We start from the raw sequence: 12,371 nt of genomic DNA, 5'->3' as shown, positions 1-12,371 counted from the left end.
TACGGCTTCTCATTTTTATATTTTGCTTAAGGACTTCTCCATTCTAAAATTATGAAAATAACTTCCTATATTTTCATTAGTACTTTTATGAATTTAAAAAGTGCTTATCTCATTAATCTAGCTGGAAATAATTTTTGTGTGTAGAGGGAGGTCAGGGGCTACCTACCCAAATCTGACAATGGCCAATGGGTAGACAGACTTCCTGACATAATTTGTTTAAAATCTTCACGATAACTCTGAAAGGCAGGATCAGCCCCACCCAAACCATGCCAACTGAAAGTTATTATCACTGTTGAATCAGAATATATGCTGAATGGGCAAAAAAATCACTGGCATTATCAGTGCTATTGTTCTAGACACAGTTACATGGGAGTCTACAAGTACACAATCAGGAACTCTCCAAAAGATGGCATTTTTAGTAAACAATTTTGTGTTAATATGCTTTTATTACATGGTTCTCTTAATGTGATACCTGGGCAAAAATATACATATTTTATAAATCGTGGAAATAGTAAAAAAAAAAAGAGGGAAAAGATGGCGAGGGACTTCCCTGGTGGTGCAGTGGTTAAGAATCTGCCTGCCAATTCAGGGGACATGGGTTTGAGCCCCGGTCTGGGAAGATCCCACATGCCGCGGAGCAGCTAAGCCCGTGCGCTACAACTACTGAGCCTGCTCTCTAGAGCCCGCGAGCCACAACTACTGAAGCCCTGGCGCCTGCAGCCCATGCTCTGCAACAAGAGAAGCCACCGCAATGAGAAGCCCGTGCACCGCAATGAAGAGTAGCCCCCGCTCACTGTAACTAGAGAAAGCCCGAACAGCAATGAAGACCCAACACAGCCATAAATAAATAAGTAAATAAATAAAAAAAAAAGATGTTGAATGGTATAGAAGATAACACTATTGCCTGGATAGCCCAACAACCACTACCAGTCCCCTCCCACTTGCTTGCCTCCACTACAATTGGAAAGGTCTACATACTTGATTTGCCAGCCTCCCAGTCAACCAGGGTGACCATGTGACACAGGTCTGGCCAATAGATACAAGTACAAGTCTTCTGAGAAAGCTTTCACTTTCCCAAAAGGGCAGATGTGTCTGGCCCCACTCCTGCCTTTTTCTTCTCTGAATACAAATGTGATGTCTGAGCTGCAGCAGCCATCCTGTGTCTAGGAGATAACTGGCTACCCTGCCTGCTAGGGATGTGGCAACAGAATGAGCCTGCATCTTTGATGACACTGATAAATGATAAACACCTACATCTGGAGACTGCTTACATGGAGACTTCTTGTGATGCAAGATAATTAAATATTGTTATTCCTAAATCACTGTTAGATGGGTTTCCTGTAGCTGAAAGTATTTTTAATTGGTACGAACGGTGGGAGCCCAATATTCTGGAAACTGTGAAACAATACAGTTTTAATATTTCTTACTAACGCATTTATGAAATCACAGATTACTTTCTAGGGATTACTTTTTTGTGGATAAAATCTCACAAAGAAACAATTTAAAATGGTAGAATTTATTTAATATAATGATATATAAGTATGCACATACACTATTTAAAAATAAGCAGGTGAACTATAATCATTATGAAACATAAGTCAGCTTTAATTTAATATTATTAGAGTAAAAGAACATGTATAGAATCTAACATTTGTTGCATTTGCCTTTTAAAGTTAAAATACGTAAAAGATTTAGCACATTGTATTTTATCTTATTTCAGTTTTCATGTTACCGTCATTAGGTATAAACACCCTTATGAATGTGCCAACTTATAACTTACATTCAAATAAACAAAGTCAAGTCCTATTACAATTATTAAAGTACCATAAATCACCTAAAATAAATTATCTAAAATAATACTAGCCCAAATTAAAACCCTGAGGAATTAAAATCTTTTTACACAATAGTTTTGGTTAAGTGCAATTCCATGTTTGTACTACTTTATTTAAGGTCATACTTGGTAAGGCATAGTAAAAATAAAATCTACATAAGTTACAGTCTAAATCTATATTTTATTTCTTGCTACAAAGTTGTTTTGTTACTCCAAAAAGTAGTTTTTGCATGTCATTCTGGACCTCTTCACCACCTGCTGGCTAATTTGCTTTATATACAGTAATTAAGATTTGTGCAGTAAGCTGAGCTGCCTTTATACGGTGGTTTAGACAAAATGCACCTGAAGAACTACATGCTAGAGAGTTCATGTCCGTGTTCAACCATGGCCTGCACAAACTGCTTGAAGACTCGATCCATGTAAGTGGACTGTCTTGGCCAGATTCCCTCCAGAAAACCAATATGGCCTCCATAAGAAGTAAGGACCAAAGCAACATTAGGGTTTTGCTTAGCAGTTTCTATTGGAATAGCTTGACAAAAAATAGGTGGGGGGAGGATAAGAGAAGGGAAAGAGAGAGAAAAATATATAATTATTAACCGTTTTTTGTTAGGAAAAGTATGTGCCTTTATCGTTTCCAATCATTATAAATCAAAACATCACTAAACAAATAAATATTCATAATGAGTATGGCTAATGGAATAAGTCTGACTAATTTGTATCAACCACCTATATTCTTATAACAGTTCATGTTCACAGTTATATACTGGACCATCAGTTTTGGAAGAATCAATCGAGTAATTAATCACAACACAAAAGTATAGGCCCAGTCTTGTTTTGAGAAATTAAATAATTCAAGAAATGGTGAATACTTACATTATGCTATAAGATTTCCACTTAGGTGCTACACCAAGAAAAAAACCCAAACTAATCTTATCACCTTTGTGAGAGTTATAAATTCATTATGTATGACTTTGGTTAACTTTACATGAAGTTAGATTCCTGAGACCAATTGGTGACTGTATTAAGGATACAAAATTATACATATGATTTTTAAAAACATATAGATAGCAAAAAAGAATGGCATATAATACTCTCAAGTGGTAACAGTGTTTATCTTTGGGTGGTAAGACACTGGTGATTATTTTATTTTATTTATTTTTTTCCTTCTCTGAATTTCTGTTTATAGTCAGGAGAAAGAAAAACTTTATTTTGAAAATATAATTGCTGTATTTAAATAATCCTCCGGTAAGGACAGTCTCTTCAAATGCTCTACAAAATTATGCTGAGTAAAAACTTTAAAGGACATGAGTTAAAGTTGTTTTATTTTTATTTTCCCCCCAGGCTTAGAGTTCAAACAGTGAAACCTTTTGATTTAAGATCTATAATGGATCACGACCTGGCATGAGAAGTGTTTTGATTTCAGATACTGCTAAATCTTATATCCCTAATCCCTAATTAAGATAACATGGTTGATCCAGTAATTAGACCTTCGTATCTTGGGTAGAGTCTTAGGGGTAAATGAGTTCATTAAAGGTAAGATCTCCCTACCCTTCCAATGAAGGAAAGGAAGCTGACACACTATAGGACAACGGAGACCCTTTGAAGATAGAGCTGCTGCGGGGCCCAAACTGCATGTTTAGATGATCTAAATTGGACCTCTCAGGGAATTCCCTGGCCATCCAGTGGTTAGGACTCCGTGCTTTCACTGCCGAGGGCTGGGAAACTAAGATCCCACAAGCTGCAGGGCGCAGCAAAAAGAAAAATAAATTGGACCTCTCACTACATTCCTTGAAGAATAAACCTAGAGAACCTAAATCAAGGCCTAGGAAGCCAAGTCCTTGTCCTAAACGGGTCCTGAACTCACATCCTTATCTAGCTACACCTAAAACAGAACATCTATCTTGGGATCAGGTGTTAGAGCTTAAGGGGCAGGTGAAATGACTGATACTATTTATGTTTTTCCTTTTTCACCTTACACTAAGGGCTTAGATTACGGGTGCTTCATTTGTCTCTAATGGAATTATTAAGAGCCCCAATTTCACACTCTGGATACAGTCAGGAATTTCTAACACACTGATAGTTACAGTCATATCAGAAGAACGAAAGGCTGGGCCGTTCGAGTCATGTGAAAGATGCTGGCTGCCTGTGCTCTCAGAATGCAGACAACTGTCTACTACTTTAATGTGGCAAGATGATTTTAAGGGCTGGGAAAGAATAAGAAATAGTGAGCTTAAACTTCAACCAAGTGGGTCAAGACAAGTTAAATGCTGGGAAATTTTTGTTGGTGGAAGAAGGGTCCATGAAATATAAAAATAGAGAAATACTGAACTTCCTTAATCCAATGAAAATAGGCTAAACAATCTCCATGTAATTCGACTGATTATTAAAGTTCACAGTTAAGGGAATGCCCTGGCTGTCCAGTGGTTAGGACTCCGTGCTCTCACTGCTGAGGGCCCAGGTTCAATCCCTGGTGGGGGAACTAAAATCCCACAAGGCTGCACGCAGAGGCCAAAAAAAAAAAAAAAAGTTCACAGTTTAATTTTTTGATTTGTGGTCAAAGACCAAAAGTTCCAGTCATCTAAAATTACCTGTGATTTAATCATAAATCACACATTAAAATGATATCCCCTAAAGAGACGGTAAGTGACGTTTTTAAAACATACTTTGGGGATTTTCTGAAATTTTGGCAATACATACGTGCTGTGTTTGTACTCAAAATAATTTTTTTTAATGAAGTACTTGGGGAAAATGTTTTAAAAGTATTTAAGGGAGAAATAAGGAAAAAAAGTTTTATAAAAAGCTTTATGAAATTTCATTAGAAAAAAATTAGAGGTCAAGTCTACTTATCCTTAAGATAGTATGATCACTTCTAGGCGTCTTATATTGCTTTAATGTATGAACACATCCACATATATCTTTGTTACAAAATTCCGTATTTCTTGAATTAAGAGAACAAGGAAGTTAATTTGGGCATAATTTTCTTTTATATAGTATCTGGGGGAAAACAGACTCTTTCCCTTCAAATATGACCTTATAGTCCGAATGTGCTACATTCATTGAGTTATCCAAGGACATCATATTAATAAAGTCTCAAGCTCTCTTCTAGGTTAAAAGGGGGAAAAAACTCCAAAGCCTTCTGTATAAGAACCTCAGGAATAAGGGACTTCCCTGGCAGTCCAGTGGTTAAGACTCCGTGCTTCCCCCCTCCTAGGGGACATGGGTTCAACCCCTGGTCAGGGAACTAAGATCCCGCAAGCTGCGTGGCCAAAAATAAAAACAGTAGAAGTTACTCTTAAAAAAAAAACCCTCAGGAAGAAAGGGCAAGTGATGACAATGTACTCTTGAGGCAAAGATACTGTAAACATAGTCTGTCCAAAGAACAGTTATTTTATAAGAAGGAAAAGTTGTAAAAATGAGAACAAACAAAATATTGAGTCATAATTTGTTCTGAGGCTCTCACAGTAGACTAGATAAGGGTCTATGAAGATGTTTAAAGTGATCTGAGACATTTAGATACTAAGTTATGAGTATCAAGGTTTTTTTTCTGTTTATCACAGTAGAAAACATTATATGACTGACGTTTCTTATTACTGTATTTTCCTAAAAAAAAAAAATATATATATCGCGTCATGTGGGATCTTCCCGGACCGGGGCACGAACCCATGTCCCCTGCATAGGCAGGCGGACTCTCAACCACTGCGCCACCAGGGAAGCCCTTCCTAAAATATTTTAAAACAGTTAATTCATGTCAAAATGTATACAAAAATGTTAAGTTTACCATGACTGGGTGAAAAAACATCATCCACAGAATTCAGACACAACACTGGAATCCCTACTGATTTCAGTCTACGATTTGGACTGGCATCAGTATAATAATCGTCAATTGTTCGGTAGCCAAACATGACTGAAGTGAATCGCTTATCAAATTCTCTTATGGATTTAGCCTGAAAAACAAAAACCGATTATATTTATTCTTGGAATCAAAAAAGGAAATAAACGTATTACATAAAGTTTCTCTCCTACCTTCATGACATGATCCATGTCAATTTGTTTTACAAACATATGCCGGTGCCTGGAAAAAAAGAATTTCAAAAGTAAAAAATTAAGGTCATTCCCATCTCAAACATACCTAAAATACATAATGATAAGTAACTTAGAACAGGGAATAAAGTTGTTACTCAATAAATACTTAATTAGACATGGCAGGAATACACTGATATTTGTCCTGAAGACTTTTTGTAAAGTTTATTTTTTTTATTGAATGATTCTTTAAATTCTATAGTGCTTTACAATTTTCAAAAGTTTCACATACATGATTTTATTATATTATATCCCCTTTTTAAAAATCCCCTACCTCTATATTGCCCCTCCCCCACTTCCCTCTCCCCGCTGATAACCACTAGTTCGTTCTCTGTGAGTCTGCTTCTTTTTTGTTCTAGTTTGTTGTAATTTTTAGATTCTACACATAAGTGATATCATACAGTATTTGAAGTACATGAAGACATTTTCTAAAAGTACTTTTTCTTAATTGAGGAAGAAGGAACCAGTAATAATAAACAAAATAACAATAATAAATGAAAGTGTTGTTTCATAACAAATTGTACCTACACACCAATGCTATTAAGCCAGTTTGGCCAAAAAGGCCTCACTTAAGCCAGAAGCTTTCAACTGGGTAAATCAACTGAAGATTTATCTTATTTTTTAAATTGCTATATTGAAAATTAGAATTTATATTTTTGTATACTTAAATTTTTTTATTGGAGTATAATTGCTTTACAATGTTAGTTTCTGCTGTACACCAAGGTGAATCAGCTATATGTATACATATATCCTCTCCCTCTTGGACCTCCCTCCCACAGCCCCCCATCCCACCCATCTAGGTTGTATACTTATTTTTAAATGTTGGTTATTTTTCTTGTATAACCTATATATATATTTTTTTTTATAAATTTATTTAATATTTGGCCGTGTTGTGTCTTTGTTGCTGCGCGCAGGCTTTCCCTAGTTGCTGCAGGCGGGGACTGCCCTTCGTTGCGGTGTGCGGGCTTCTCATTGCGGTGGCCTCTCTTGCTGCGGAGCACGGGCTCTTAGGCTCGCGGGCTTCGTTGCTCCGCGGCATGTGGGATCCTCCCGGGCCAGGGCTTAGAACCCGTGTCCCCTGCATTAGCAGGCGAACTCCCAACCACTGCGCCACCAGGGAAGCCCTAACCTATATTTTAATTCAAATCATTCTCTTCCTTTTTCTTGCTACTGTCCCCCATTTCAGTGACCATGAATAAAAATACGATTCTGTAGTATTTTTAGCAGTATTTTATAGTCAACATCTGTAATGTAACAAATAGGTTAAGTTTTTTTTTAATAAAGTACTTTTTAATTAAGGAATGTACATTGTTCTTTCTTTTTTTTTTTTTTTTTTTTTTAATTTTTGGCCATGCCACATGGCTTGCGGGATCTCAGTTCCCCAACCAGGGATTGAACCTGGGCCACGGCAGTGACAGCCTAGAATCCTAACCACTAGGCCACCAGAGAACTCCCCAAAATAGGTTAAGTTTAATGCAGTGTCTAATGTCAACTTTCGGGGTAACTACAGTTTTCAGTTAAGTTATGCACAAATTAACTGTACTTTTTATTTAGAGTTTAAATTTGTCAATTCACTTAAAAATGCATGGTAACAGTTATCAAAAAATAAACAGAAACATCCCATGTTCTTTGTTGCCACACTGTTTAACTGTTAGAAGATACCTAAACAATTTCAGAAAAACTAATGCAAAGATAATATTTTGGTAATGTTAAGAACTGTAGGGGCTGAGAATATCCATATTTTAGAAGCATTCTCCTAAGCCACTAAAACATACTATGTTCATAACAGATGCTTAGAAATCATATTATTCGTCTCTAAAAACACTTATTACTTACTACCTAGGGGAGAATTAGGTACTAATAAGATTAGCAACAAGTAGAAAATCCAGGGAAATAGCCCATAATGTTATTCAACACATTTGAGACTAATGTTTTCATTCTTTTAGAATAATTTAGAACAGTGATGAAATGGTGATATTCCAAGTGGGGCACAGAGCCTAGAGGTTGTACAAGGTAATCCACTGGGGTACAGAAAGAAAACAGAGCTTTTATCTGTATTTTTAGCTTATACTTAAAATCTTTTTATTTTTGTATATATTGACAATAGAAAGAATATTTTGGTACAGTAGTAAATGCATATAATGCAAACATAAATATACATATATTAGCAGTGTTATGCTTGAAAACACATAATCCAAAGAGTTTGCAGACATCAGGTGTTAAAGATGACTCACTTATTAATGGAAGACTGGAGGCAAGTTGTCAAGTAGTAATTAAAAAGCAGCCAGTTCAGTGGTTTCTCCAATGACTCCGAGCAAGCAAAAGTATTCCAACCAACTGAAAAAGTTGCAGCTGCCTTCAAAGGAGTTTTTGGCCCCATTTTGCCAAGGTAATTTAAAAGCAGCATTCTAAAATGAGGAAAGACAGAAAACTCAAATGATGAATTTGTTGTCTCTCTCAAGACATCCCATTTCTAATTGTGGACTTTAACTATGGAGAAGAAAAATATAAACCAGTGTCCAAGTCCTTTATCTTGGAAAACCATGCAAGTATCTCTATTCTTTCCTTACATTCACCTATTTATTTATCTTGCAGTCAGCTATATTCAGAATGGGACAAAGCATACAGTTGTTACTTACATGTGTACCGTTCTATGAAGTAAAACATAAGAAAAAGCCACCGTAAGAGTGGTTTTTCTTTTTGTTGTTTTCAAAATGACATTGGGGATTTATTAAAAATTTGCAATTCCCTGGGCCCCAGCCTCCAGTTGAGTGTTTAATTTAATACATGGGGGTGTTTCAGGCAAACTTTTTCTATAGAGGATCACAAAGTAAATGTTTTGGGCTTTGGTGGCCCTACAATCTCAGTTGCAACTACCTTGTGATTATAATTTGAAAGCAACCATAGACAATACGTGAATAAATGGATATGGCCATGTTTCAATAAAACATTAGATGTGGATATTGAAATTGAAATTTCATATACTTTTCACATGTCATGAAATAGTTTTGATTTTTCCAACCATTAAAAAAATATAATAACCACTCTTAGCTCTTGCACTGTACAAAACCAGACAGCCGGCCAGATTTGGCCTCCAGGCTGTGGTTTGCCAAGGCTTGGCATAGATGAAAGATCACAGAAGGAGTGGTTTTCAAATGTGGCTGCATGTTGGAATCACCTGTGGCGTTTTTAAAACTATTATCGACGTCTGGGTCTCACCTTCAGAGATTCTGAGTAATTGGTCTGGGTGGCCATTCCGGTTGCCTTTGCATCCTTGTACCCTACAGCAAGTTTGTAAGGGCTCCCTCATCTAGAGTTAGACTTTCTGAATTGTGGCAGAGCAGTTGGCCCCTAAAGTCACTTGTTTTCTCTCCCTACTCCCTCTTGCTATTTGTCCTTATCTCCTATCACATATTTTCCTTTCGTTTTATCAATCTTCCTGATTCTACTCTAGTTCTATTTTGGTAAGAGGGACAAGAATGGAGTTTAACCTGCAGTAATGTCAGAAATCGAAGTTTGACATTGCCAACTAAGAGAAAAGATGATAGCCTAAATTCTGTTTCTCATATTTTCCATTCTTTATTTCTCCAATTGCCCAGGTTCTGAAATAGGACAAATGAGTAAAAATTCTCTAATTCTTTTTATACAGCCCAAATGGAAAAAAATCCATTTACAGAGTGAATGTGATGAGATTTTTAGATTAAAAATGGAGTTTTCATGGTTTTTGTTGTTGTTTTCGTTGCTGTTGTCCAAGGTTTACTGAAAATATGACAGCACAGCAGAAAGATTCACATGGCTCCATGTGGTGTTTTAAAATTCATCCCAACTGTAGGCTGAGTGACTGTAGGTTAGACAGACTGCCAAAGGCCAACAGCTTCAGCATTTCCTTAGTGTCAGAAACTACTTCAGTGATTTTCTGATCCAGGGCTGAGACCTCAGGCTGGAGATTTCATTCTTGAAAACAACTCTTCATTAATGACTGTATTCCTGGTTTATAGTACTCTGGTTCACTAAGCTATTTAGAAGATAATGCTTACTCTCCTGCAAAAGGGTCATTCTAGGGTCCTAGTTTTGGTGGCCCTATTCTTTGGCTGGAGGTCAGAGATTTCTGAGTCTGATGTAATAGGCAAATTGAAAGGGTTGGAAGTGAACCTCAGGAGTAGGGAGGACAAGGAATAGCTATGACCGAGTAGGTGGGGATGCTTCTTAGTTATTACTCAGGAGTAAAATAATGGCAAGACATTACCCCCAAAAAAGCTGTCTTACTTTGGCAAGAAAAAGACTCCATTTTCACAAAAAAAAAAAAAAAGAGAGAGAGAGAGAGAGAAAAGATAACCCATGGATTAAGAGATTTAAGAGACATATCAATCTCAATATGTGGACTTTAGCTATCTGCTGCCTCAAACAAACTGTAAAAACCAGCCAACAGACTGATGGGGAAATGAAACACTGACTGAATATTTGATGATATTTAGGAATTATTGTTAGTTTTTTTTGTTTGTTTGTTTTCTTGCGGTACACGGGCCTCTCACTGTTGTGGCCTCTCCCGCTGCAGAGCACAGGCTCCGGACGCACAGGCTCAGCGGCCATGGCTCACGGGCCCAACCGCTCCGCGGCATGTGGGATCCTCCCGCACCGGGGCACGAACCCGAGTCCCCTGCATCGGCAGGCGGACTCTCAACCACTAGCGCCACCAGGGAAGCCCCTTATTGTTAGTTTTGTTCAAATGTAATCAAGTATTGTGATGGGTTGTTATTGTTGTTTAAGAGACTCTACCTGTTAGAGATACCTACAGAAATCTTTATAAATGATGTCTAAAATTTATTTTAAAATAATCAGAGTTGAGAGGGAATGGGGGGGTGGTACTACTGACAAGATTATCCTTGAGTTGATAGTTATTGAAGCTGGGTGATGAGTATATATGAGGCGTCATTATACTCTTCTTACTTTTATATATATTTGAGAATTTCTATACATTTTTGAAGCTAGTTTACCAACTCATTGGGAGATTGGAATCAGACTGAGTCTAGAGCAGCGTGGATTCCTTGGCTAGACTTAGTTCTGTCTCAAAACCCTTACTTGGCCCCAGGCATCACAGGCTTGGAGATTACCCAGCCTGGGCATAAGGATCTTTGACAGACACTTCTGTCTGCTACATCTCCAAAAAGAAAAATGTGTCAAGCTGTAAAACACATCCCCGAGTGGTAAACCCACTTGGGAACATGTCACAGTGCTAGGCAACTAGAAGGGGTACTTCCTTTGAACCATTTACAAGACATTAATATTCAACAAGCTGCAGAGGCTAGCGGTCAAGTTCGCACTGAGGCTTCAGTTCGACAAGAATAGGCATTTCCCAGGAACCTCTGAACAGAGAATCTGGGCCTGTTTATGTAAGGTCTGGCTTTTAAAAAAGTAAAGAATTTATATGATTAAAGGAAGAAAGTTCAGCTGGGCACCTTGTCCTTTAAGGTTCTCATTATGGGGCAAGGGAAAGAGAAGTGAAATCCTTTCCTTTAAGCACAATTCACAGATTCTGCCTGGGTTTTCTGCAGTGATTCAGATTTCTTCCTTTAGTAGGTCAAGTCAGACCTTCCATGCTAATGTAAGAAACGTATTCTTTTCTTCTTAGTTTTATGTTTATCAGAATCTAAAAAGCTGTTGTTAGAGCCGATATTTTAGAGCCTATCATTTGTAAAGCTGTTCATTTTCAAGTAAACATGCTCCTAAAATGTTCTAAAAACTGAAATGACAGATAAATCAATTACAAAATTAAGAAAAATATAGCATTTTCTATCTCGTGTTTGTTGATTTTGGACAATGCTTTAGGTAATCTAAGCATAGCAAAATGCCATATAATAAAAATTTTGGATTGTATTAAGCTCACTATTACTACAACAAAAAGATTAAACAATTATTAGTAGCAATAAGCCTAAGTATAAAAATATAAAATATAAATATATACATGGCATAGAAGGTCCAAAAAAGCCCCTGTGCAAGCAGCACCAATTAAAATATTCATTTGCTTAAAATAGCAGCTGGAGTAGGGGGTTACAAACAGCATTTCACAGTTTCTAGGAGAGCATTCTAGGGAAGGTCCATTTGCCCAGCAACAAAACTAAACAAGACAAAACAAACAAGAAAAACACCACCTGGGGAAAAACTGTTTTGAAGGCCTCTTCAGTTGGAGAGAGCAATAATAATTATTTCTACAACTGGAGTGATGAAAGTCATGGTACAAGTTCAGCTTCCTGAATGGTCCTGGAGAACATGGTGGCAGTGATGGCTGGGAATACATCAGGGAATCTGAAGGTCAACGTGGCTACCACCCAGTGATAGAAATCAACTCCATGGGGTTCGGACAAGCCTTCGGGCTCACAAAACCCTAAGCACCCCGAGGAGGTACTTGTATACTTCTCACCACAGAGACCAGTAGTCAAGGAAAATATTAAAATTTACCTGA

At 37.2% G+C, this 12,371-nt stretch overlaps 1 protein-coding gene across 2 annotated transcripts in view; it reads right to left on the bottom strand.

Annotated features, from left to right (window-relative positions):
- Nucleotides 1–1,499: 1,499 nt before the first annotated feature.
- ABHD3 (abhydrolase domain containing 3, phospholipase) overlaps nt 1,500–12,371 on the bottom strand; it is a 38,061-nt gene continuing 27,189 nt past the window's right edge. The window contains exons 6-9 of one of the 2 annotated variants that reach the window (XM_024757861.1): nt 8,146–8,319; nt 5,855–5,903; nt 5,610–5,775; nt 1,500–2,360 (exon numbers count right to left, since the gene is read on the bottom strand). In XM_024757861.1, coding sequence (XP_024613629.1) covers nt 2,182–2,360; nt 5,610–5,775; nt 5,855–5,903; nt 8,146–8,319 — 568 coding nt within the window. In that variant the 3' untranslated portion in view covers nt 1,500–2,181. The remainder of the gene's footprint in view (nt 2,361–5,609; nt 5,776–5,854; nt 5,904–8,145; nt 8,320–12,371) is intronic. The other variant, XM_024757862.1, reaches the window with a different exon arrangement.

Source organism: Neophocaena asiaeorientalis, unplaced genomic scaffold (genome assembly GCF_003031525.2).
Source record: "Neophocaena asiaeorientalis asiaeorientalis breed wild unplaced genomic scaffold, Neophocaena_asiaeorientalis_V1.1 scaffold142, whole genome shotgun sequence".
NCBI lineage: Eukaryota > Metazoa > Chordata > Mammalia > Artiodactyla > Phocoenidae > Neophocaena > Neophocaena asiaeorientalis.
The sequence above is the reverse complement of the archived record's forward strand: the minus strand, read 5'-3'. Positions and strand labels throughout refer to the sequence as shown.